Source organism: Vombatus ursinus, unplaced genomic scaffold (assembly GCF_900497805.2).
Source record: "Vombatus ursinus unplaced genomic scaffold, bare-nosed wombat genome assembly UNPS02014798.1, whole genome shotgun sequence".
NCBI classification, from domain to species: Eukaryota; Metazoa; Chordata; class Mammalia; order Diprotodontia; family Vombatidae; genus Vombatus; species Vombatus ursinus.
The window spans coordinates 49,838,832-49,866,757 of NW_020954576.1; the positions used below are offsets into that span (position 1 = coordinate 49,838,832).

Here is a 27,926-nt window from a genome sequence, read left to right on the forward strand (position 1 = left end):
TTTCTTTCTTTCTTTCTTTCTTTCTTTCTTTCTTTCTTTCTTTCTTTTTCTTCCTTTCTTCCTTCCTTCCATTGTTAAGTAACCTGCCCAGAGTCACACAGCTAGTAAGTGTCAAGTGTCTGAGGCCAGATTTGAACTCAGGTCCTCCTGACTCCAGGGCTGGTGCTCTATCTCCTGTGCCACCTAGCTCTCCCCTATGTCTGTTTCACTTGCTCTATCTAGTACCCAGCACAGATAGATGCTTAGCAAGTTGTTTTTTGATCATTTCAGTCGTGTCCAGACCCCATTGGGGGTTTTCTTGGCAAAGATACTGGAGTGTAGTCAGCAGCTATTGATCTTACGTGCAAGACCCTCTGCTAGGTATGAAAGGCAGCAAGATGTGGTGGAAAGAACTCTGGGCTTAATGGAAGGAGACCGGGGTTCAAATACTAGTCTTGATATTCACTAACTATGGACCTTGGGCAAATCACTTAGCCTTTCTGAGCTGAAGTTACCTCATCTGTAAAATGGGTATAATAATACGTGTGCTACCTACTTCCTAGAGTTGTGAGAATAGCAATTTTTAAACTTTAAAGCACTATATCAATGTGAGTTATTGTTAAGGGGAATACTTAAAAATGCAACACTCATTAGCTACCATCAAGAGGACAATGTGCAACATGGATAGAGAGCTGGCCTTGGAATCAGGAAGACCAGGGCTCAAATCCCTCATCTGACCCAGACTGGCTCCAGCCAAGTCACTTAACCTCCTCTGGCTCTAAGCAAATCTCTAAGACTGTAAAATTCAGAAACGGTGCTGACCTGTACGTGTAGAGACAGTTTCCTCACTTAGGAGGGAGCTACATCAATTATATCACAGGTCCAGTCTTATCCATTTGAAGAGCTTATACTCTGACCAGCAAGACAAGACTTAAACACACAGCTGACTACACGTTCTCAAACAGTACATATTATAAGCTCAGTTAATCACTGGTATAGCCAAAACATCACAGGAGTCTAGGTCTAAAGCTGGAAGGAACCTGGGAGGTCATTTAGTACAACCTCCTCATTTTACAGATGAGGAAACTGAGACCCAGGAAAGTAAAATGATTTGCCCAGGGGCACATAGGTAGTAAGTGTCAGAGTCAGGATTTGAACCTAAGTCTTCTGACTCCAGAATCAGTGATTTTGCTAAAGGAGCTATGACTAGATCATAGGGAAAGAGAAGGGTTTTAGATATGGTGAGGTTAAGGTGATAGTTTGGCATCCAGGGGTGTCCAATCAATCAAGCGTTGGGAATTCAAAGAAAGGAAAAGACAGTCCCTGCCATCAGGGGGTTTACATTCTTATGGGACACAACATGTTCATAAATAAATACAGTATATACAAGGTAACCTTAGAGGGGAGACGCTGGCATCCCTGAGAAGGAGGGAAAGGCTGGGAAAGGGTTCCTGTAGAAGCTGGTGTTTGAGCTGAGGCTTGAAGGATGCCGGGGAGAGCATTTTAGGCATAGGGGATAATCAGTGCAAAGGCGTAGCGACTGGATATTGATTGTCATGTTTGAGGAAGAGCAAATAGACCAGATAATGAGACATTTAGGACTGGAACTTGGGTCAGAGGACCAGCCTGGACATATGGATTTGGGATCCAGTCTTCGTAACCATAATAGTTGAAGCCTGTTAATTATTGACCTTAACCTATGACATAAAGTGCTTTTCAGTTTAGAAGTAGATGTAGCAAGTATGCGAAAAGTGATCGACACAATCATAGCTCCTATTTTCTTAGCTTTTACAGTCTAAGACATGCAAACAGTTAACACGGTCACAGAACAGAAACATTGGTTCACACTCTGTGAGTGCACAGTAACATACTGATACTGTATTCAGATCAGGAGTAAAATGTATGAGTTTAATGGAAAAAACAATCCTCTGAGAGGCAGGCTGACCTGGGATCTAGACTGGGCTCTTCTTCTAATCAGCTGTTCCTTGAGCAAATCATTCCATCCTCTGATCTTCAATTTTCTTATCTGTCAAATGATAGGGTTGGACAAGATAATAATAGTTTACTTTCATAGTGTTTGTATAGTGTTTGTATATATACATAGATATAGATAGAACAGAGTGATTAGAGAGAACAGAATAAATAGAGTGCCAGGCCTGAAGTCAGGAAGACCTGAGTTCAAATCCTGCCTCAGACTCCTACTAGCTGTGTGACCCTGGGCAAGTCACTTAACCCTGATTGCCTCAGTTTCCTCATCTGTAAAATGAGCTGGAGAAGGAAATGGCAAATCACTCCAGCATCTTTGCCAAGAAAACCCCAAATGGGGTCATGAAGAGTCAACACAATTGAAATGTCTGAACAACCACAAATACATAAATGGATATAGACACATAGAGATATCTGTATCTACACACATATCCACTCCTCATTACAACCCTGTGGGGATAGATAATGCAAGTAGTCAGTTTCTATGGGCTTTATAGCAGGAGTTCATAGAGGCTATGACTTATCCACAGTCAAGCCAGGACTTGAATTCAAGTCTCCTGACTTCCAGGCCAGTGGCTCTCGGCACTCTATTGCAGCCACCTCTGGATGATTTCTGTTGTTAACCTTTGACTCTAACAGTCCCTGTTTTTCTGCAGTGGGTAGGAAGTAAGGAAGAATAGCTGTGATTATCCCATAGCTAGATGCAGAAAGAAGAGAGGGAACCCATCACACTGAGAACTGACCTTTAGATTATTCCTCCAGCCCCATCGTCAGCGGTCAAATGCATCTGCCAATGGACTCTAAAGTCATGGGTCGGGGCAGTTTTATTTATTTATTTATTTTTTAATTTTTTTATTTTTAACAAGTGTTTTTAAAACTTTGGGTTACAAATTTTCTCCCTTCCTCCCTCCCCACCCACCCTCATTGAAAAGGCAAGCATCTCGATACAGGTTATAGATGTGTAGACATGCAAAACACTTCCATAGTAGTCCTGTTGTGAAAAACTAAGTATATTTCCCTTCATCCTATCCTACCCCCTATTTATTCTACTCTCTCTTTTGACCCTGTCCCTCCTCAGAAGTGTTTGCTTTTGATTATCCCCACCCTCAATCTGCCCTTCCCTCTATCAACCCCCTGCTCTCTTGTCCCCTTCCCCCCTTATTTTCCTGTAGGGTAACATAGATTTCCATACCCAATTGAAGTGTATATTATTCCCTCCTTAAGCCAAATCCTATGAGAATGAGATTCACTCATTCCCTCTCACCTTCTCCCATTTCCCCTGCACTGTAAAAGCCTTTTCTTGTCTGTTTCATGTGAGATATTTTACTTCATTCCACTTCTCCCTTTCTCCTTCTCCCAGTATAATCTTCTCCCACCATCGGGGCAGTTATTCATGGAGGCATGTTACCACTAGTGCCATCTTCCTGGGTTCAGGACCAACACGAGCCCTGTTCCTTGGAATAGGGGTGGAGGGTGGGGTAGGAAAGTGTGGTATTAAGGAAATGCACTGGCTTGGGATGAGAGGGCCTGGGTTCAAATCCCATCTCCAGCATGTACTATGTATGACTTTGGGCAAATGGCTTAATTAGTTTGTCTGTGCCACAGTTTCTTCATGTATAAAATGAGAGGGTTGGGCCAGATAGCCTCTAAGTTCCCTTTCACATGGAAATCTAATGATCTTCCTTAGAATGGGAGCTTCTTTCCAGTGCAGATTGTTATATTCATTCATATGTTGTAGGCTCTTTAAAAATACTTGTTTCTGGTTCCTGGGACCATCCAGGGGAGGGGTTCTGGAGAAGCTTATTTTGTGAACTTCTCCCCCCGCCCCCCATCCTTTTAGTCCTCACCACTAAAAAGGAGCTGTCAGGGGCTAAGGGAGGTGGGTGGGGGCGCCTGGTGGGTCTCTCTCGAAGCTTTTCAATCCATTGAGTTCCTGTAAGAGCAGCTAGAGGGCTGTCTGATGTTACCAAGGGAGCAGGGTGGGGTGGAGAGAGGAGGCGAGAGTGCTGGGGCTGGGCTGGGCTGGGCTGGGGAGCCATGCGGATCTGGGGGTGTGAGCATGTGTAGATAGGGCTCGGCCAGTCTGCAGTTTCAGATTTCAGACCCAGCTTATCAAGCAGTCTTTTCCCTGCCTTGTCAGTTGGCTTGGGGAAGGGAGAGAGTGCTTCTCCGGCACTTCCCTGGGAGGCAGAGAAGCTGGGGATTCCTGGGTTCTTCCCTCCCTTCTCTCCTTCCATGGACGCTGCTGGGCTCTCTCCCCTCACGGCAGCAGTTTATTCACACTTGGAACCTTGCTTCCTCCTCTGCTCCTTTCCTCACTAGCATCTCTCCCCATTGTCTCCTGCTCGCTCTGCAGATGTAAAGGTAAAATCCAGGTGCTTGGTTCCCATGGAACTTGAGTTGGTCCCATGATGGGGGAAGAGGCTGCTTAGGGGACTAGGGAAAGATAAGAGGACGTGTGTCTTGTGTTAGGCAAAGAGAAGTAAGGGGCAGTGGGGGGATACTCCATTAATCTGGGGTAGGGATTAATGCATTGTTACATTCTTCTCTTTCCCTGGGTGGGGGTCGCAGGCAGGGAAGGAGAAGGGAAAGCAATTCCATTTTCATTTCCTTCCCTCCAAGTAGATATCAATACCCCTCCCTATGTCCATTCTCTACTCTTCTCAGGATTATACTCCCTCCCTTTCTCCTCATGCCTCCCAACTCACTAAAGGGTCAGTATCTGACCTTTTAATGCAGTCTTGACTGCAGCTGACCCGAAATGCTGGGAGGGAAGAATGGAGTAGAAAGCTGTGAAGATAGGTGACCCGTGCTGGAGATAGGCATCCAGAGGTTAAATGCCCTCGGGCATTGCCTGCTCTCAGTGAAAAGCTTAGGAATGCCCTTAAGAGGTTGGGGTTTTGTGTGTGTGGTTGAGGGGGAGGGAGTCATGGATCTTGGCTTTGGTGGTGTGATATGTAGAGGGTTTTTTTTGGGGGGGGTCGGTTTGTCAGTCAGTCAATAATCATTTATGTTTGGTTATAGAACTGGCCTCAAACTACGTGAAAGAACCAAAATTCTGGGAGACAAAGTATGAGGGGCTCCTCAACTCTAAATTTGATTAGCTGGAGGCAGAAAAGTCAGTCTTTTCTCAGGCTGAGATCAATTTGGGCAGAGGTAGTGGGTGGGGAAGGCTGGCTGGCTGTATTTGGAGTGTTCCTGTCAGGGATTGTGTGGGGGTGGTACTCAGTGTCAGGGAGCAAGGGTCTGAGGCCTTGCAGGTGAGCCTTATTGTACATTGATCCTGCCAGATTTGATGCCAGTGCCTGTGGGTGGATGTCCCAGCCCAACTGCAGAGATCTCCTGGGAAAGAACAGGCTTTGTGGCCTGCACATGCTGTGAGACTGGATCAGACCAGGGGTGGTGGGTGGGCTGGCTTGGATTGGGTTCAGCAAGAGGCTGGAGGTGGCTTTTGGAAAGCACATGTTTGGGTGGTGGTGGTCATGGTGTCCTGTGAAGACCAAAGCAGGGAGGGAAGAGAGTGAGCAGAGTGTGAGTCCTGTTCAAAAAGCACATTTTTTGTGCGGTAGTGGTCATGGTCTCCTGTGAGGACCAGGGAGGTAGGGGAAGAGATCAGGCAGAGTGTGGGTCCTGAAATCTGATACAGGCCACCCCCCTGTCCAAAACTCCTGGCAAACAGTGATCTCAAAGCACTTAGCTGTTATCATGATCCGGTAGAAAGCAAAAAGAGGTAGCTTGGTGGAGTGTGAAGAACACTGGATTTGAAGTCAAAAGATATGGGTTTGAATCTGCCTGCTGTCATTGGGTATTATATTTAAACAATTTCTTCATCTTTAAAATGAGAGGGTTGGATGAGATGACTTCTAGGGCACCTTCCAGTTGTAAATACCATGATCCCATGGTTGTATCCTGACTAGTAATTCAGCTCCGTAAGTATCCTCAGGCTATAAGGGCTGGCAGAGGTGTGCTGGGGCTGGTGCAAACTGAGGGCTGATTTTTATTTTTTTTAATTTTAAATTTTAAATTTTAAATTTTCAGGGTGAGCATTTACATCTTGGAAATTGGCAAATGCTGTAAGTTGGGCCTTGATTTATTGTTTTGCTGATTGTCTGGACTCAGATTAAACTTTAAAAATGTGCCCTGCTTTTAATTTCTGAGAGCTGGCTGTTAAACCTTTACCAGCACATCCTTATGGTAGTCTAATAACTGATTGAACATTCAAAGGGGCAAAGAGAAGGGAAAGGAATAGGGGAGTAAACATTTATTAAGCATCTCCTCTGTGTCAGGTACTGTGCTAAGTGCTTTAGAGATAATATCTCATTTGACCCTTACAATAACCTAGTGAAATAGGTCCTATTATTTTTACAGTTGAGGCAAACAGAAGCTAAGTCACTTACCCAGAGTGATACAGCTAGTAAGTATCTAAGGCCAGATTTGAACTCAGGTCTTTCTGACTCCAGGACCAGTGTTCTATCCACTGTGCCATGTAGGTGCCTAGGCATAGGCCCTGCCTTCTGGAAGCTTACTATGTGAATGATTCATACTAAGGATACAACTACACAGACCTTTGACAGATAATACAGTTAAATAAATGCCTTTCTGATCTGTTAGAATTCTTCTCTTCCTTCAAGGCTCAGCTCAGGTTCCGCCTTGTCTTATTCCCAATTGAAAGTAATCTCTCTTCAGATTTTGCTAGGGGTCTTTGTCATTCTCCTTTGTCTATCATCTTGTATCTTACTGGTGTTGCACTGGTATTCACAAAATGGGGGGTGGGGAACCCTATAAGAAAACCTTAAGTATGTTGGGTAGATACTTTGTAGAGGGTCTATGAAATGACATGGACAAGCAACACAGGATGAGAAGGCAAGAAGGATTTGTAATCTGTACCAGTGATGGTGGTGGTGGTGGTGATGGTGATGGTGGCGGGAATAATCACATTGATGAGATTAGAGATCCATTAAAATATTAAAGCATTGTATCCCCACCCACTCTTGTTAGATTGTAAGCTTTATGAAGGCAAATTTTTTCTTTCTTTCTTTCTTTCTTTCTCTTTCTTTCTTTCTTTCTTTCTTTCTTTCTTTCTTTCTTTCTTTCTCTTTCTTTCTTTCTTTTCTTTCTTTCTTTTCTTCCTTCCTTCCTTCCTTTCTCTTTTTCTTTCTTTCTGCCTTCCTTTTTTTCTTTCTTTCTTTTTTCTTCCAGGGTACTGTAGCATGGGGTCTTGTATATAGCAGGTACTTAATAAATGTTTGTCGAATTGATTGCGGACTAGACTGATAGGCTGTTTGAGGAGGTGGTGACCTTGGAGTTTATCTAGTTCAACCCTCTCATTTTACAGATGAAGAAACTGAGGCTCAGAAAGGGCAGGTAATTTGCCCAAAGTAACGTAGCTAATAAGTAGCAAACCCAGACTTTGAGTATAGGTCCTTTAAGGCCAAATCCTTTGTTTTCTACAGCAACAACAACAACAACAACAACAACAACAATAATGACTAGCATAATTTTTGTTTCCAAATTAATTTTTTTTTCAATTTTTAACATTTTTATGTAAAATTTTGAGTTCCAAATTCTATCCCTCCCTCCTTCCCCTCCCTCAGATGATAAGCAATCAGATATAGTTATACATGTGCAATTTTGTAAAACATTTCCGTATTAGTTATTTTGTACAAGAAGATTCAAATAAAAGAAAAAAATGAAAGAAAGAAAATGAAAAATAGCATGCTTTAGTCTGTATTCAAACAGTATCAGTTCTTTCTCTGGAGGTGGACAGTATTATCATTAGCCCTTTGGGATTGTCTTGGATCACTGTATCACTAAGAATAACTATATCATTCACAGTTCTTCACTGAACGATATTGCTGTGACTGTGTATAATGTTCTCCTGGTTCTGTTCACTTCACTGTGCATCAGTTCATGTAAGTCTTCCCAGGTTAATAACTAGCGTTATTAACTAGCACTTACTATGTGCCAGGCATTGTGCTAAGTGCTTTGCAAATATCATCTCATTTTTATCTTCACAACAACCTTGGAAGGTAGATACTATTATGACTTTCATTTTATGGATGAGGAAACTGGGGCAAACAGAAGTTAAATGACTTACCCAGAGTCACACAGCTAGTCTCTGAAGCTAGATTTCAACTCGGGTCTATCCTGACTCCAGACCTAGAGCTCTGTCCATTGTAGCACCTAAATGCTTCTGCACTTTACCATGATGGCTCAGGGCTGCCCATTGTCCCTCCCTTTTTATCTTTCTGTCACAGAATGACCAAGAACTCAGGATTTTACTTCAGGGTGGGTGGTAAGATGAAGACGGAGCTGGGCAGTACCAATGGACCAATGGGGGCATGGAGAGACAACATCGCTCAGGAAGCCCCCATTCAGGATAATCCTGGAAACCAGTCAAGATAGGCTAGAACCACCCCTCCCCTTTCTTTAGAGACTGGACCTCATTTATTCATTCCGGAATTTGCCACGGAACCATATTCTTGACCCTATCCCACATTGTTGCCACCCCTACTATTTAGACCTCATTTCTAGTACTGTCCAACAATTTTCAAATGAAAACAGTTAGGGGCTCAGAAGAAATCTTGGAACACATTTAAAAGCCTCCAGCCCCAGGGCTGTCTCCACCTGCTTCTAGCCCCATTGCCCGTACTTACAGTAGGGTTGTATCTTTAGCTTGTCAAGTTTGTCTTTGGGTGTCATTTTGGTAAGATAAGTTTAGGCTCATAGATCAAGCTAGAAGGGACCTAGTCTGGTCTCCTCATTTTATGTAGGAAGAAACATCGCTATTGTTTGGATGAATGGGTTTACTCACAATTCACTACTTGTGATGATCTTTTGTGCGAAAGAGATTAAGTAATGTGGCCAAAGTCACACTGGACATAGGCATCAAAGTGGGTCTTCTGACTCTAAGGCCCGTGATCTTTCCACTCTATCAAGATGCTCTGGATCTAACCAATGAACCATATTGAAACCTGGGCTGCTTCACTCCATGATTCACTCCGTATCATTTGCTCAGGGGAAGGTGGAGTCTGGGAACTGTCTGTGATACCATCTGGCTCTGCTCAGGAAGTTCAGCATGCCTGTGGATTCGGGCCCTTGGATCAACTCCCACAAAGAAATTCTTGTGTTTGTTGATTTTTACCTCACCCTCAACCTTCTTTCAAATATAAATTGATTTATCTCAAGTCCCCCACATCTTCCAAATGTGAGGCTCTTACCATAAATGAGTGTAAAACAGTTATTGTGTAATAGCATTTCCGCTACCAGGCAGAGCTATTTCCAGAAAGATCAGAGAGCCCCAGACTGTTTAGGTGGTACTCCTTCAGGTAATTCTATGACTTCTCTCAATCACTTTCCCTCGTGTCAGTCAGTCTTCAAAGTGGGGAAGTTCATCCTTATGTCTATCCTTCCTGCTGCATGCCACTTTATTTAGTCCTGAAGGCTAATAGGGGTAGCTAGGTGGTGTAGTGCATAGGGCACCTGGCCTGGAATCGGGAAGACCTAAGTTCAAATCCAGCCTCTGACACTTACTAGTTGTATGACCCTGGGCAAGTCACTTCACTCTGTTGGCCTCAGTTTCCTCATCTGTAAAATGAGCTGGAGAAGCAAATGGCAAGACACTCCAGTATCTTTGCCAAGAAAACCCCAAATGGGGTTACAGAGAGTCAGACATGACTGAACTGACCCAAGAATCAACGATGAACATAAATAAGAGTTAATCACGGAGTTAAGCGTAATGTTTCCTATGCTTAACCTTCCTTCCAGACTCTATGATCTGTATAGAGTTTCCCTTTGCCACTCTAGCCTCCTCTCCCCTGTCACTCCTTGAAACTGGGACCTGGAAGGATGCTGGACTGGCTGAGAGAGTGGCCCAATGACATGAACAGGTTATCCCACGCTGCCCTTGCCAGGAGCTATGGAAGTACTGACCAACTGAACCATATTGAATCCAGGCTTGGTGTCTCTTTGGGGTTCGCTCCTCATCCTCTGCTCTGGGGGAGGTGACCTCTATCAGCTCATTATAACACCATCTGGTTTCCAGGCAATCTTAGTAGGAAAATTAGATTTGAAAGGGAGGAGGAAATTGACATACACGCAGTTCTCCTTGTGGAAACTTAGCCTGATGGAGTTTTGTTGAGTCCATAGATATCAGCTGCCGGACGAGAGGAGACATAGGGTGAACCTAGGAAGAGAGAACTCAGCTTGTGTCTTCAATATGATTCAATTGATTGATGTTTTAGGCGCTCCTATGAAAGTAGACATGGGCAGCTGGGTGGAATGAACCTGTATATATAAAGCTGGCATTTTTTAAAACAAGTCACTAGGGGTTGAGGCTGTCAGAGAATCCTGGTATGGGGATTAGGAGACCTGGGTTCTAGTACTTATTCTACCAGTCATTTCCTGTGTGACCATGGGGCAGGTCACCAAACCACTCTGGGTCTTGGTTTTCTCATTTGTAAATGAGAATGTTACTTCTCAGTGATAAGGGTGATAATAATCACAATAATAATAACGATAGATATAATTTATAAAGTACTGTAAGGTTTATCATTTTGTTCTCACAATAACCCTGGGGGGTAGGTGCTATAATTATCCCCTTTTTACAGATGAGGAAACTGAGGCAGACAGATTAAGTGACTTGCCCAAGGTCACACAAACTAGCAAGGGGTTAGATTTGAACTCAGGCTTTTCTGACTCCAGGTAAAGGACCATTACCCTTGCTTCCCCTGTCTCTTTGGCTTATATGATAATGATCAATCTGTTCCTATCCATTCATTTTCTGATTCAGCAAGCATCAGGTGCTTGATTTGTGTAAGGCGAGAGGCAGATTGGTGTAGAGCTGGCCTCAGGATCAAGAAGACATGGTTCAGGTCCTGCCTCTGACCCCTACTGCCTGTGTGACCCTGGACAAGTTATTCAACCTCTCAGTGACTCAGTCAACTTTCTAAGACTGTAAGTTACAGAGCAGATGGCAATGTGTCCCTGCACCAATGATATCATGGGTCCAAACTTAAAAACTGTGACCAGTTCTGGAGGTGAAAAGATGGATATGACACATCCATCCAGGAGACCTTCCAGTCTTATAAATATGTTCATGAGTGACATAAAGGGAAGAGCTATGAGGGATTTAGGAGGGAATGATCACTTTATCAGCAGGTAGAGGGAAACAGGAATGATGGGAAGGTTTATAGATGAGGAAACTGCTTGGGGAAGTTAAATGATTTACCCAAGGTCGCTCAGATAGTCAACACCAGAAACAGGATTTGAATTTGTCCTTTGACTCCAGAGCCGGTGTTCTTTTCAATTTGTAAAGTATTCACTGTCCATGTCAGATTTGTTTGTCCATGTGGGTCATTGGAACATACAGAGGCCACTCAAGAGGAGGTGGTGATAGGTATTCCTGGAATCTTGCCCACTTCTCTCCAATGGCAATGGTTATTCTTGCCTTGAGGATAGCTAGAGAAAGGACCATGAGGCTGGCTGCTCTGTTCTCCTTTGAAAGAGGGACAACACACTAGAATTATATCTACCTGCTCCCCTAAATATTGTTGGTCTAGGGGATATTTTCCTGGTCCCTATCTCTTAAGGGGAGGAGGATTGCACCAAGTTTATACCCATAAACTTGACTCCTTTCTATCAAATGCTAGTTACATGAAAGACCATCACAAATAGTGAATTGTGAGTAAACCCATTTATCCAAACAAATAGGAAACAGGAAATGGCCAAGTTATAAAGATTAAAATGTAACAGAAAATACACAGAGTAAATGAGCTCTTTAGATTCAAGTAAGATGAGATCTTGCTCAACCAAGAGACAGGCCCCGATTTCATTTAAGGAAAGCCTTTAGGGAGGCAAGCTGGGAATCAGGGACATGTTGAACAGCCAGCTTCTCCTACATGTCTGTAAAAGAGTCTTTTTCCTACCTAGAGTCATTTCAAAAGAGAACAATTTAAAAGATAATCTGTGACAATGTATGTTCCTCTCTTAAGAAGGATGAAGAATGTCTCTCCTCTTCAAAGCTAGAACATTAACTCTACTCCTCCCTCCTCTCCCCCCGCTGCAGTCATGCAGAATTTGATCCATCAGCATTCTCTCCACCAGTTAGGAAAGTCTCATGAGAGATGTTCAAGGTGGCTGGAAACCTGGGTTTTAACTGTACCACATTCCAAGCATGATGGGCCAAAGACTTGGATATGGGAGGCAGGCAGAACAAGAACACAAGATAGAAATCAGTCCAGTTTGGATGGATTGTAGCATATGTAAAAGGCCTGTTTAAATTGGCACCAAGAGGCAGAGGTAGGGCTAGTTACTCAGGGCATACTATCTGCATAAAACTCCAGATGTTACTCTGAGCTGAACTGCTCAAGGTGCCTTCTTCCCTATAAGCAAGAGCAGGACGTTGTCAGACTAAGTCCTCTTTCAGTATTTCTGCTCATGCCCAGATGGGACCTACCCATGTTCTGTGGCTCCTGGTCGTCCTGTCAGTGTCTCAACCTGGGTTTGGTCTGGTATGGAGATAGGAGTATATTTCTGACAATAATTCGTAACTGATTTTGTTTGTGTTTGCTCCCATCTCATTAATATCCTAATCTCTTTCCCAACTTCACATGACCTGGTAAAGTATTACATGCTATTGTTGTGGGTGAGATGGACAGATGTGGTCTAGATCAGAGGTGTCAAACGTGAAGCCTGCTACCCTGATGTGGAGATGATGAAGGGCCTGACTATAAAAAGTGATGGGAACTTGGTGGAACCTGGGTGTGCCAGGCAGTGGTCATTGTTGGGTACATCTCTGCTGAGGCATTTAAGTCATTTATGCAACAATCATTTATTCAGTGCCTACAGATAAGGTGCCAAACTGGTAGAAGGAATTTCCTCTTCTGGGAGTCCTCTGTATCAATGGGATCACAGGGTCCCATCCCTATCTGCTGCGTGAGGCACCACTGTGCTTGGCCCTCAGCAGACAAAGACAGATACAACACGGCCTCTGTTCTCAAGGAACATATAATCAATCTAAAGGGGAGAGATGTGGATATGAATGGCTTTAATAAAAAAAAGAGAGAAATTCAAAGGTCCAGGTAAAGCTTTATGAGAAATCTGAAATGGGAGAGGTCATTGTCACCTTGGGGAACTGGGGAAGAATAAGAAGGGATAGCAGCTGTAGGGGATCAGAAGCTGGCATTTAAAACAGTAAGGCCTGGGTTCTGGTCCTGTCCCTGACATTTATTGGCTGTGTTATCCCAGGCCAGTTACTTAACCTTTTAATGCTCCAGGCAGCTGGATGTCCAGTCAATATCATCATATAAATCATAGAGCAGTTGTCCATTTGCTTTGGTAGATGTAGTTTCCTTTACTGGGATTTCTCCTCATAAATGAAATTGCAGGTCCAGTCCTCTGCCAAAAAATAGAATATTTTTTTTCACATATTTATGTATAACTCTTTTAAAGTTTGCAAAGTGTTTTTAGGTCACATGGTAAGTGTGTGATGTGGGATTTTGTAGGATCATAGGATTCAGATGGCAAAGGGACCTTAGAGTTCATCTGGTCTGATTCCCCCACCTTACACATGAGGTAACTGAAGTCCATCGAGATGAAGTGACTTGTCTGAGGTCACAGGGATGACCTTGCCGAGCCAGGACTTTGTAGTGTGGCAGAGCTAGGATTCAATCCAGGTTCTCTGACTTCTAAAGTCCACCTTGTTTCTGAAATTCTGTGCCCCAAATGAAGTGTTCTTTCCACTAGTGTATTCTGCTCCTCCAGGGCAGATTTTATGGGTGTCATTGGAGCGGAAAGTGAATAAGCATTATGCAAGCCCCTACTATGTGTCGGGGACTGTGCTGGGCTCCTTACAGATATTATTTTATTTGATTTCATTTGCTTTGAACAGCTTCACTGAAGGGCTGTTGCCTGAGTTGAAGAAATCAGAAAGAGAATAGGCTGTTTAGCCATGGTTGTTGCTGAATATTGATAGAGAGCTCTAAGGGCATGGTTGGGAATTTCAACAATGCTGCCATTATCAACATCTCTAAGATCTGGAAAACAAGGTTGGAGCTAGGATTCTATTAGTTAAAGCAATCCCCCAGAGTTCCCTGTGGCTGCCACTCTGACATTAGGAAGGGACCACACCTATAGACTTTCAGAGAAAAATACTCCACTGTATAACTTCAGTAAAGTGCCTGGCATCTGGATGAACCTTGAAGGAAGGGGGTAGATCCTTGAGTGTAAGTGTTGAAGACTGTCCTTGGGTTAAGGTGACAGGGTGAAGATGGGGATCTCTCAGTTAGCAAGCCCAGAGTCAGTAAGGAAAGGCCTCAGGTGTCAGTGGCACCATGGAAAGGTGCCAGGTATGCCTAAAGATAACCTACAAGGTACAACCTTTTGACCTCAATAGTTGTGGCCAGGGCTAAGTTTACATATTTTAAGTCTCCTGGGGCCATGAAATGGCACCACAAGAAACTTACTAAGCCCCTTCCTTTGTAGCGTAGACATGCTTAGGTCTTGCCTCAGAATATCCTATCTCCATACTTCTTGGGCACACCAGCTGTCCCACATCTGTCCTTACCTCTCCTTTCCTCCTCCTCAGGGGTCTACCACTAGCCCTGTGGGGAATTAGACCAGCAGTGGGAGTGACTCCCAGGAATTAGGGTGGCACCAACCAAAGTTCTGGGCTGGAAGAAGATGTGGAGTGGGATGGGGAGGGCTAGACTGTGGCCCTATAAGGAAAAGGGGGAAAGGGAAAGGGGAAGGAGGCATGTGTGGAATCTGGAGGGCATGTCTGTACCAGAACCCTTCCCACCAGCTAACCACTATAGCCCAGCTGCTGGCTCAGAACACACAACCAAGCTCAGAAAAGCAGGCACCATTTACAATCATGAGCGGGGCTTGGACCATTTTCATCCTCATCAAACTGGCCTTCCTTTGGCGAAGCTGGTTCGGGGTTACATCTCCCCCAGGACTTTTACTCCAGCCCAGGGATGAGGTAAGCTTCTTGAAAGATCTGATGACATCATTAACTTTGTAAGCTTCATAGCTCTCATAGCCCCCTGGGATGGGGGCATTGGAGTCGATGCAAATTGAGGAAGAAACAAAGGATAGTAGGTTTCTGATTTTTCTAGCCTCAGCCTTTTTGTTCTGTATTTTTTTTTAAAGTGTATTAGTGGGGAGGAGGTGGAAGAATCTTTTAGGAAAGATGGGTTCAAGCTGCCCCATGACAACAGTTTCTTGGCCTTTTCCCTGATTATGAAGCTGGAAAGAGATTTCTCATTCCAGTCGGGAAAATTTTTAAAAATTGCTTTTGTAATCCCAAGAAGCTAGACTCAGAAGGAGGACCATTGAAGTTCAGTCCACTTTGTGGTTTAAAAGAAAACCTCCAGCTGGTTTGGTGTGGGGCCAGGAGGCCTGAGAAATAGTGGGGGTCAAGTTGGGCTTATTGACAGAAGCATCGTTTCCAGCAGCTGTCAGAATAGCAACTGTTTAGTATGGCTGGGACAGAGATTGCTTCTTGCATCTTCTGAGGTTTTGGTTTGTACCTTCTGCTCTGTGCTGTCGTGGCTCGGGTGGGCACAAGCGTGCTGTCTGGCAGGATTATAGCCCTCATGTAAGGATGCAAATTTATGGCCTGATAGAAGAAAATCCTATTAGGGGTCTCTGCTGCTCTTCTGTGGATGGCCTGGAAATGAGGTGTTAATTCAATCTTGCAGAGGCACGTGATATGTGTTAATGGTGCACATGGGAGATGGATGCTGGTCCATTGTTTGGGCAGTGATGGCTGTACCTCTGCTTTTTTGTAGCACTTTTACATGATGTCAATTCAGGGTCATCTCTAGGTCAAACAGGATTTGAACCCTAACCTCCAGGCAATGGGCTGAAAGGAATCCCTGTTTCCCTGACATTCCCTTGAGGGTGAGAGGAAAGCTCCAGGGGGTGTTATCTAAGGCCAGTCCAAACTACATAGAGAAAGGCCAAGATAGGGCTTTATCCTTCATTGAGGAGATTACCCATAAATAAAAAAAAAAAAAGATCTGGGCTAAAGGTCTGTTGTCATAGGAACAAAAAACATCTGCTTTAGCCAATGGGAAACAACAGATGGGGCTATCACGGCATCCTCTGAAAGGGAATGCTAACCCACAGAACCGGGAGGGTAGTTCCTAAAGGGAACTAGAGATGGGGAAGGGACCCCTTGGTTCGGGTGAAGTACTCAGATAACAAGGGGCTGGTGTTTACTTTGAATAATTCAGGGAAAAGTAGGCAAGAGCTTTTATTGCCATGTGTCTGTTCCTGTCTCCTGGGGGCTCTTCCTAGAGCCTTGGCAGCTATTAGCCTCCCTCATCCAGCTTTTCCCCAAGGATTTGCAAATTCACACCCTCACCAGCATTCTCTCCCAGGTTCCTTGCTTTCTCTGTCTGTTCTCTCCCTGTCTCCATTGCTACCTCCCTCAGACACTCCAGGTTTCCCCCTAAACTGGTCAGTAGCTGAGTTTTGCTCCCATGTCTGGCTTTCTATGAAGATTCTATTCATTCAAACATATCCTCTTTAAGTGTCTGGCTTCTAAACTGGTGATGATGGTGATAATAAGAATAATAATAACTAATATTTACATTGCACTTTAAAGTTTGCAGAGTGATTTGCAAATATCTGATTTTATCTTCACAACAACCCTGGGAAGTAGGTGCTATTATTAAGCCCATTTTACAGATGAGGAAATTGAGGCAGACAGAAGTGAAGTGATTTACCTAGGGTCACACAGCTAGTCCATATTTGAGGTCAGATTTTAACTCAGGTCTTTCTGACTCCCAATCCAGGGCTCTATCTTCTGTACACCTAGCTGTGCCTAAACTAGAACAACTCTATTCAGTACCCTTTGCTACCTTCCTTAGGCAGACTGCCTCCTTATCTCTCGTTTAGCTGATAACTAGAATCTTAGAATGTTAGTGCCAGAAGAGACTTTAAATCGTTCTAAACCATTTTTATATCATGGTCCCTTTTGAGAATCTGGGAAAGCCTCTGGACCCTGTCTCACGATCACGTTTTCAAATGTACAAAACGTAGGACAAAGGAAACAAGTGATACTAAAGTAGCATTATCAGAACACTTTTTAAAAAAAGTTCATGGACCCCAGCGGAAGAACCCCTGGACTGTACGGTGAAGGAACTGACACCTAAGAGAAGGAAATAATTTGTCCAAGATCATACAGTTATGTAGCAGCCAAGATTTGAACCCACAACCCATAACTCCGAATCTCTGTTCCCTCCTAAGTTTAAATAAAGGATTGAGAGCTCTAGAGGTCATCTTATTCCTCCTCTGCTTCTAGGAAATAATGCCTCTAATGATTCATCCTTAATAAAAGGATTTGTTCTGTGAAGTTTGGATACAGTCAAAGGGCTGAACTTGAAGACCTAGAGGGCCACATGTGGTCTTGAGGTTGCAGGTTCCCCACCCTTGCTTAATCCATGTCAGGAGTTCCTCTTGTGCTGGATGCTGTCTAGAAGGCATTTTAACACTACCCCCCCACTCTCCCTCCCTCTCTCTCTCTCTCTCTCTCTCTCTCTCTCTCTCTCTCTCCCTCTCTCCCTCTCTCCCTCCCTCCCTCTCTGTCCCTCTCTGTCCCTCTCCCCCTCCCTCCCTCCATCTTTCCATTATTCTCCCTCTTTCCCGCTCGTTCTAGTCAATGCCTGATGGCTAAAAGATTCTTTCTCATTCTCTTATTTTTAACCAGCATCAAAAATCTTCAACCAGGAGCCATTGGGGTCAGCTGCTGTCTTCAACTTCACCTCCACCCAAGTAAACTTCAAAGAGGAGAGGTGTGCTTGGCTACCTGAGGTGATGCTAGCTAGAGCAGCCCTTCAGACTGGTTTTTCTCAGTAGCAAACCTCACTTGACCAATAGCTCAAGAAACTTTGGGGACTGGGGGATGGGGGATGGGAGGAGGACCTGGCCCCTCCAGGCTCTCTATGCATTTCTACTGGGCAGGGCTGAACTGTACTAGTAATAATTGTGCCAATAAAATCCAGGGCCATCTCTTTATTGACCCAGCTGATGGGCCTGAGAAACCTGGACAAGTGAAAACCATAATCAATCCCCTACCTCACTTAATCACCTTTGGCACCAAACCTTTAACCAGAGTGGTTCATGCTTGGCCAAACAGAAGGGCTTGGGTTTCAGGGCTTCTTATTATCTTGGCCCACCCATGGGCAGTGTGAAGAGGAGCTAAAGGGCCTGCATAGTCTACAAACTGCTGGATAATTCCCAACTTCTGGATAACTAAGCACCAAAAGGGGGAGCTTAGACGGTCTTGCTTCCTGTCTTCCCCTGGTTTGAAAACAGAACAGTTCTACCCCAGGTGAACCTAGAGAGATGGGCAAATAACCCTTTCTTCTCCCATTGCCACCTTATGTTATTAGCTACTTGGGAACAGTCCGTCAGTCAGTCAACATGCATTAATTAAATACTATGTGCCAGGCATTGTTCTAAGTGCTGGTGATGCAAAAAAAGGCAACAACGTGATTTGGTCCCTGCTCATGAGGAGCTCATTCTAATGGAGTGGGAAACATGCAAACAACTAGGTATATTCAAGTTGTATCCAGTGGATGGAAGCTATTCTCAGAGGGACGGCAGGACAGGGTTGATCAGGAAAGGCCTCTTCTAGAAGATGGGATTTGAGCTGAGTCCTAAAGGATGCAAGGGGAGTCAGTAGGCAGAAGTGAGCAACTATCTTTTCTGCATCCCCCATGGTACCTAGCACAGTGCTCAGCTTGTAGGAGGTACCCTATAAATGTTTGTTGAATAAATGAAATTTCCTCCTGTCAAAGCACTGAGAATATTTTGATGGGAGAGATATATATTCAGCATTCACGTAGGCAAGATGTCCTTACTTAGAGTCATCCAGGCATTGAAGAGTCAAAAAACAGAAACAAAAACAGAACCCAACCTTCCATTGACAGTCCTTAGAGGTCATGGACCCCATAGGGCCTGTCTAATATTTTAGGGAGCATGGAGCATGATTCTGTCTTTCTGTTATCCATTTTTGTACCTCATCTATCAAATCTTGTTGATTTTTCTCTTAATAATCTCCTTTGTTCCTTCCACAATGCTATTCTTTACTTTCTTTCTCTCTATCCTCCTCACTCCAAGCCTCTCCCACCATTCAGTTCCCTCATAGAGCCATAACTGTACCCCTAGGAGGAAAAGGGATAGTTCTGCAGCTGAGGGTGGGAGGAAGACAGGACTCTGGGTGGGGTGGAGGTGGGGGAGGGGAAGGTTTCTAGAGGTGTACCTGGGGAGGTGAGTACAGATCAAGCCTCCAGGGCTTCCCTCCAGTCTCATGGCCATCTCCCAGAGCTAGGTGTGTGTGTGTGTGTGTGTGTGTGTGTGAGAGTGTGTGTGTGTGTGTGTGTGTGTGAGAGTGTGTGTGTGTGTGTGTGTGGAGGGAGTGTAAGGAAGAGAAGTCTCAGACAGGACTTGGATTTTGGATTTTGCCTGTTCCTGTAACAGCACACACATCTGTAGTTATCCTCTGGAGAAGGTCAGACTCTGGGTGTAGGGCTGGAATGCAAGGGGCCAGGAATTAGGGGGAGCTGGAGCTTCATATGCCCCTTTCTGGTTGTTTGATGGGATAAGGTGATGAGATTCAGCAGTTCCTTTTGGGGTAAGACCAGAGTGGCACCAAGACCCCAGGGGAACAGGTAGTGCACCCACTGCCCTGAGATAGGAAATTTGAATTCCTCCTCCCTCCTGCTCCAGAAAATAGTCCTGTTAGCCAAGAGTGCAGGGATTAGAGGAGAAGGAGAAATAGTACTGTGGTCAGCATGTGTGTGCTCACACATATGACAATACACACACGTATATCCATGAGTTTACCAACAAGCAGAGGCATACAACCATATACCTGTGCACCAACATATATACTTTTCCACTACATTTCAATACTATCTGTCTGCCTGCCTTCTCTCTCTTCCCCTCAAAACTCCTGCTAAGTACCCACATTCCAATCGTCCATTACTTACATACATATATACTCTCTATACTATATACATACTCATTCACGTATACACATAACATGCATGGAGAGCTCTTAGCTTTTAGAATTTGTATTTATAGGTATTAAATTACCCTGACCAAACCTGTAGATTTGCTTCTCTGCCTTTGACTAAGAAGAACTGAGGTCTAGGCAGGGTGGTCTGTCTGGTGGCTGGTTGCCTGAAGACTGGGAAATCACCCTTACTCCCAGTTTCTATTTGTCCTGGCACCTGCCCTGATCCTTCTTGGCCCCTCTGGATTCCCTTCATTGGTTTATTTTCCTTTTCATGGGTGTGGTCCTTCTCTGAGCCTTAGAGCATGGGGTGGAGACATCTAGATGACAGATTTGACTTTACATATGTAGTGGCTTTCTCTGTTACCAATTCTTGTAGATTTATTGCAATTGCCTCCTAAAAGGTCTTGCTGTTTCTATTCTTCTCTCTCCAAGCCAGAATTTCTAATAGCTAATAATAGTTAACATGTTGCATATATTTGATCCTTAAGGGTAAGGGTAAGTGTTATTATTATCTCCATTTTACAAATGAGGATACTGAGGCAAATGCACGTTAAGTGACTTGCCCAGGGTCCCACAGCTAATAAGTGTCAGAGGCAGGATTTGAATTCAAGTATTCTGACCTTCAAGTCCATGGGCTTCTCTACTACACTGTGGTATCAAACTTGAACAGAAATAGGGGTCAGTAAACCCCCATAAGGATCACTATAGGCTACATATTGACTTAGAAAACCACATATTAACATTATCTATGTTCAATTGTATTATTTTTATTTATTTTGTGAAATCTTTTCCAGTTATATTTTAATTTGGTTCCAGCACCAGGAGTTTTGGGGCTTCTGGGTGTTTGACACCTCTCTACCTAACTGCTTCTTTATGCATAGATCTAATCCTGTCACTGACTTCTCTGTTCCAAACCCAATATTTTACCTACTTGAGACTAAATCGAGCCTCTACTCTAGCATTCAAGGTCTTCCACAGACTAGCACCAAACTTCCTTTCCACCCTGATCTCCTATCTCTTCCCTGTACATACTTTGTGCTCCAGACACATAGTGTTAAGCCCAGGAGGCAGCTCACTTTCAGATTTTTCCTTGGAATATAAGCTTCTTGAGGGCAGGGATTGTTTTGTTTTTTGCCTGCTTCTAAGATAGACAGAGGTACCTCAACCTTCTCATTTCTCTAAGCCTCTGTTCACACTGGTAATAGGTCTTATCCCTTCTCCACCTTCTATCTGCCTCCCCCTGCCCCCTGCCCCCACCTTTTTGAATTCCCATCCACCCTTTAAAGCCCAACTCAAGTGCTACCTCTTCCAGGGAGCCTTCATTGATCTACCTAGTTGTGTAACCATACATCTCACATCCTTCATTCGTTGTAGCCACTGGATGATGATAATGGTAGCTTGTATTTTTTATAGAGCTTTAGATGGTTACCCCCTATTACAGATGAAGAAACTTAGATCTAGGACACAGGTGACTCACCCAAGGTCACTTAGTAAGTGGTAGAGTCTGGATTTTAACCCATGTCTCTTGATGACAACTCCAGTCTTCATAATACTGAGCCACACCATCTTGCTACATGACAGGAACAATGTGTGGAGAACTCAGTTCTCCTCTAGGCCAGCTTTGGCTGCTCGTGATTCTGGCTTGGGAACCCTACTTGGCCTTTCACTTGAAATGTGAGGTGGGAAGGGATAGAAAAGACTCTCCTATACCCAGTTCATGGAAATATTCTATCTTCCCTCCAACCCTCACCTTGCCTTAACTTTCCAGAGAGTGAATTATGCTAGTTACATAGGAGGCAGCTACAAGGTAGCTTAAAATGAAGACCGACCTTAAGTGGGTGGTTGTTTGGAGGCCACATTGACTAAATTTTGGAGCTCTGAATTCCTCCACCTCACCCTTATATATAAGAGGACTTATCTTTATGTGGTTCTCTGTTGTGCTGCTTGTCATGCCAAGGCAGTAGACTTGATACCTGCTTCCTTGGGATTTACACCCAAAGTTGAATGCAAACAAATACTCTGTAAATTAAATCTGGTAACCATAAACTTAACTTCCCTGAGCCCCCTGTAAAATGAAAAGGTTGGACTGAGTGGCCTCTGAGATGCCCCTTTGGCCCAGATCCATGATCCTGGGAACTAGCTATAGAGCACTTTGGGGGGGAGAAACAAGTGAGTTGTCCATGTAGAGAAATTGTCACGCATCTTCCATTGAGCCAGAGAAGGTTGAAGGAGGGTGAGGAAAAACTTGGTTTTTCATACTTTTGGTACGTTCTTGCTTTTGTGGGGGAAATCCCACTAGCAGGCTAACACTTTCGCCCTGGGCAGTGCTCTAGAACTGTGCCTTTTCTGGCTGCCAGGGAGGGGTGGGGGTAGGGAGGAGTGGCACAGAGCTAGATTGGAGGGAGACAGACCAGGCTTAATCAGACTATCTGTCTTTCTGTCTTTCTCTCTTCTCTCTCCCTCTCTTCTTCTTCTCCTCCCTCTGTCTCTGTGTTTCTTTCTCTCTGTCTGTCTCTATCTCTCCATCTGTCTGTTTCTGTTTCTCTCTCTGTCTCCCTCTGTCTCTCTCTCTGTCTCCCTCTGTCTCTGTCTTCTCTCTCCCTCTCTCTCTTCTTCTTCTTCTCCCTCTCTCTCTGTGTTTCTTTCTCTCTGTCTGTCTCTGTCTCTTTGTCTCTGTCCCGGTCTTTCTCTCTGTCTCTGTCTCCCTCTGTCTCTGTCTCTCTCTTCCGCTTCTCCTTGGATCATCTCCAGAGCTTTCCCCACCCTCTAGGGCGGGTTCCCTTTCTGTCCCTTCCTTGTCCTACAGACAGGGGTGAATGTGGCTGGGCTCCCAGTCATATGCTACTCTTGCACTGGAGATGGGGGAGAAGAGAAGGGGGTAGGGCAAGGCGGGTCAGACTGAGTTGGGTCCACTCAGAAGCTCACTAACAGCATCCAGCTGCTGCCGCATCCAGCAGACTTCCTGCCTTGGGCTTTGGGCTTTGGTATTTTTTCTGGATTTTTGGAAGCCCTTTTCCTTGATAGCTCTGTCCTTATCTTTCCTGTCATTCCTTTGGTTGATATTTCTTTAACCCTGGATCCTCCCCTTTGCTCATTCATCTTTTTCTCTGTTTCCCTTACTCCTACCCTGTACCCTTTCCTGGCTCTGCTAGTGGCTATGTTCCAGACGCCTCAGCCTAGGGCTCTAGTGACCACCATAGCATTCACTGACCTAAGAAAAGAAGCCAGAGTACAGTTATGGAGAAGGGCTTAATGACAGAAGGAAATAGCACCAGGCAGGGATCATACTGAAAGGAGCCACATTATCTGATCTAAACTCATGAGTTAAGTATAAACTTATTTATCACCCATGTAGATATTAGGATCAGAGATTTAGAGCTGGAAGGGATCTCAGAGGCCGTCTAGGTCAATGCCCTTATTTTACTGATGAAGAAACTGAGGCCCAGAGAGGTTAAGGGATCTGCCTAACGTTACACAGGTCATAAGCATTATAAATGGGATCTGAATTCAGGTCTTTGGGTTCCAGAGTTAGCATTATTTCTATTGTATCTTGATGCCTTCTGCTTCTGAAATAAAAGGCAGTAGAGCATCTGAAAGTCATATACTCTAGTCATCCCTTTGGTTATCCTCAGGTTTGCCAGGGGCAGTCGGGTGGCACAATGGATAGAGCGCCAGGCCTGGAGCCAGGAAGACTCCTCTTCCTGAGTTCGAATCCGGTCTCACTTACTAGCTGTGTGACCCTGGGCAAGTCACTTCACCTTACTGGCTTCAGTTTCCTCATCTGTAAAATGAGCTGGAGAAGGAAATGGCAAACCACTCCAGTAGCATTGCCAAGAAAACCCCAAATGGGATCACAAAGAGTCAAACACAACTGAACAACAAGTTTGCCACCTGAGAAAGGCTTGTGTTCCAGTCCAGTGACTCCAATAGGTCCCTTTCCCACTTTCCTGTCATGGGTGAGACATGGCTGCTGTCTGGGCTAGGCCTCTAGGTGGAGCCCAGCTGATCATTTTCTTTAATCCAAACTGACAGAGTATGGACGCCAGAAGCGTTTTGAAGAAAGGAACCAAGATTTTGGTGGCAGACATGAGGCCAGGAGAAGAATTGCTATACATTTTCACATAATGAGTGGGACTGACTGGAAAGGAGCACGTAGAGTCTGTTTTCTTTTTCTTTTTGTAATAGACTGATACCAGGTCTTAGTTGTAAGCTATTAGTAAGGAGAGGAGAAGTGGAGGAGGATGGAATTCATCCAGTTCCCTCTACCCAGCTGCACCCTAAAAAAAAAAGAGCCCCCCCCCAGTTCTCCAAGATGCCCTTGGGGGCAAAATGAGCAGGGAGGAATTGGGTGCAGCCCTCTTAAGAGACCAGAGCTAGTTTGAGGTTTGGTAAAGGGCCCAGAGAAAGATAAGACCTCCTCATCTGAAGAGATTTCAGCTCTGATCCCTCCGGTTAAACCACTGGGAGGTGAACAGGAGCCAGGGTTCATAAGGGGACTGATGATGTGGGTTCTGTACCTTATCAGGCAGTGTGGAGAGCTGAAACAGGTTTGGGCTGTAGAAGGAGGAGAAATGGTAATTTAGGGTGGTATAGACTACAGTACCAGAGATGGGGAGAGGAAGAATTGCTATCTTTAACTCATGGGAAGATGCTCTGATTCAACTCAGCAGCCTTGGTTGTCCCTCAAATCTTAATGGAAATGACGCGCTCTGGGAAAACCATGCTCAATTCATTTGAATAAATCTAAATGTATTTGCATTCATCATGCTTGTAGATAGTCCTTGTCTTCATTTAGACTTCCCAAAAATTCATTGCCTATTTTTAAAGAGATAGAGGGGGTGTTTGACTCTGCCCAGTACTTGCCCACCCTTCATCTGTCTTTTTCCAAAAGATTTCAAAGTGATGTCTCCTGTATTTTGCACATAATAAAGCATACCTGGGGCCTAATTCCTTATGCAGACCTATGCAGATAACATGTGCATGAGGGGCCTCCCCTTTCTGATTTCCATCGCTGTAGGTTGTGTTCTTCAGACTCCTGGCTGGGACAGGGAAATCCCAGAGGAGGGGATTCAGCCAGGCTTTGATACTGCAGCAAACAGAAGTAATCTGAGCTAGTTAGGGGGGAAGTCTGGAAGGAAGGGATTATTATGCCAGTCCAGGAAAGAGGCTAGGGAAAAAGGTAAAGGTTGAGATGAAAAAGAAGGTAAGTGGTCATCGACGTGGGGACACTTCCCCTCTGCTCCCTGATCCAACCAGACTCAGTGATGCCATGACCACATCTGCCTCCCCCTTCCACAAATAAAATATCCCCTCCCCAGATCTCCTCTTTCATTGGCCCTCTGGGCAAATATTTCATAATGTGGGCTCACCCAATTGGGCATAGCGCCAAGGCCGGCTGCCTCAGGTTGCATCTCTTCTCCAATCCTGTGGGGAGACCTGGGTGGGACGTGGGAGGTAGCAGAATTACTCAGGTAGATGGCATCAAGGTAGAAGCTACCTATCTCTGGAGGTCCTGAGAGCAAAGGGCTGCCCAGTGACAGAAACCAAGCCACCCCAGCCGCATTGAAGGGGTTAAAGAATTAAGGCCCGTCAGCCAGCGTGTGTGGCTGTTAATGATTGCTACCCACCAGGGACCTGGCGAGTATTAAAAGGAAAGCCTTTTCTCTATTCCTGGAGTGGAAGAAGTCAGGGCTAGAGGATGCAGAGAGGGGACTCCTGAGAGCCGGTGAGTGAGTGTCTCTCTGTCTACTGTTGTTCGCCTGTGTGTGCTGTTCAGGAGCACAGAGAGGGGATGCGGGGATGTGACGATGGTAATATGTTTGACTAGCTTTTTCTTTTATTGTAACAGGATGTGAATCCTCAGCTTTTAAAAAAATTTTTTGACATAAAGTTAGGAGATATCACTGCCCACATGTATTTTAGGCAGAGGGGTGGATGTGAGGGGTAGATGAAGCCCCAGACTTCTGTCCTGAAACAGAGACAATGGTCTGATTGGCTATGCTGCATACAAAACTGGAGCTGCCTTCCTTACCCTGTTCTCAGCCATTGTCTGCAGAGAAGGAGAGGTAGGCTTGGGGCAGGGGTAGTTAGAGGGGCACCTTGCTGGGTGACAAGGGCATTTCCCCCCAAGATGTGAGGAGCTTAGCAGGCATTAAGCCTCTGAGATGGGGTAAGGTTTTGGGTGGGGGGGTAATATAAGGGAAGTTAGAAAAGCCACTGTCTCCTCTTGCTACCCTTTCTCTTTGTGGACAGGTAGGAATTAGTAGGGTTGGCCCAGCAAGCAGAAGGAGCGTGGTCACTTACCATGGAGAGACCCACCCGAATCTGGGAAGAGAGCGAGAGGTACTATGCCCCAGCACACGTGCCTTCCTGGCTCCAAGATCCTTCTACTAGGACATCTGTATTGGCCTGAGTTGCCCCAGGGAGGGTGGGGGCTGCTTTATTCTTCTTTGTTGGTTGTTCTATGAGCTGGTTCACTCAGCAGAAAGTCGTGTGCATGACACAATATTGAGCAGTGTGGAAAGCAGAGCGGTTGGCTTAATTCTCTCTTGGCTTGAATCCTGTTTGCCCCTCTGCCCCTCCTTTGGGAAGGAAGTAAGACGAATGAAGGGATAATGGGAAGAGATGAGCCTTTCTCTGAACTTTGGGGGAGGGAGGGATCCATTGCTATCACCCATCCTATCTCCTTACTGATTGTCCTGTCTCCTTGCCTAAGCACTCTTCTCTCCCCTTCCTCTGCAGCAGTGGGAAGCTGCTCACCTGTCAGCTAGGCTATCGCTGGTCAGGGCATATATGTTCACCCCTGGACACTGCCTAGTGGGATCTGTAGGAACAGGCCCCCACCCCCACCCCTTGGCCAGCCACACTGGAAGCGCCACACCCCCCTTGCTCCTTGTAGGTTTCTCAGGGCTGGGGCAGGGTCGATCTGACTGCGACTGTGGTCTTTCTGTCCTGAGTGCCTGGGGATATATTGCTTTTGTTCCACAAGCATCGTCTTCCTGCCTAAGCTCTGACTTGGGAGATTTGTTTTCCTCTTTTTCTTCCTTCTTCTTTTTTTCTTCTCATTGGCCAGAATCACCCATGGGCATTCTGGGCAGCCTAGTGCCCTCTTGGGTCACATGCTGTTTGTTTAGGGACAGGCTGTTTTCTCGTGATCAACACAGGGGAGGAGGGGCTGGTGAAGAAGGGAGCAATGACCCCTGTCATTGCTCCTGGGGGCAGCATTGATACATCTTGAACTGTCTTCACTGACAATCCCCCAGCCTGGAATGCATACTCTACCCAACTTCACTTAAAATCCTCCAAGGCTCAGTTCAGATGCATAACAATAACAATAATAATAATAACAACAACAACTAACATTTATGTGGCACTTACCATGTGCCAGGCACTGTACTAAGCACTTTACAATGATTATCTCCTTTGATCCTCAAAACAACCCTAGGAGGTAGGTGCTGTTATTATCCCCATTTTACAGTAGAGGAAACTGAGGCAAATAGAGGTTAAGTGAATTGTCCAGAGTCATGCAGCTAGTAAGTATCTGCAGCTGGATTTGAACTCTGGTCTTCCTGACTCCAAGGCTATATCCACCGTGACAACTGCCAGAAGCCTTCACTGATCCCCCTCCTATTGGTGCTCCTTCCTCTTCAAATGGTCTTGTGTTTTCTATGCACATGCAGTATGTGCCAGTGGAAGGCAGGCTCCTGGAGAGGAGGGACTCCTGGTCATTTTGGTGTTGGTAGCCCTAGCACCCAACAGCTGCCTTGTCTATGTTGTTGTTCAGTTGTGTCTGACTCTTTGTGACCCCTTGGACCATATCACACCAGTACTGTCTATGGGGTTTTCTTGGCAAAGATACTGGAGTGGTTTTCCATTTCCTTTTCCAGCTCGTTTTACAGATGAGGAAACTGAGGCATACAAGTTTAAG

At 45.0% G+C, this 27,926-nt stretch overlaps 1 protein-coding gene across 9 annotated transcripts in view; it reads left to right on the forward strand.

Annotated features, from left to right (window-relative positions):
* The window catches only part of PLEKHA6 (pleckstrin homology domain containing A6), a 220,694-nt gene that overhangs the window by 115,469 nt on the left and 77,299 nt on the right, over positions 1 to 27,926 (forward strand). For 2 of the 9 annotated variants that reach the window (XM_027871064.1, XM_027871063.1), the window contains exon 1: positions 25,476 to 25,724. The exons of 6 other annotated variants lie outside the window; for them this stretch is intronic. Coding sequence is in view for 1 of the 3 variants with exons in the window: in XM_027871061.1 (XP_027726862.1) it covers positions 14,943 to 14,947 (5 nt within the window). In the remaining 2 variants the exon portion in view is untranslated. Of the gene's footprint in view, positions 1 to 14,821; positions 14,948 to 25,475; positions 25,725 to 27,926 lie in introns of those variants that run through there. One more of the 9 variants, XM_027871061.1, reaches the window with a different exon arrangement.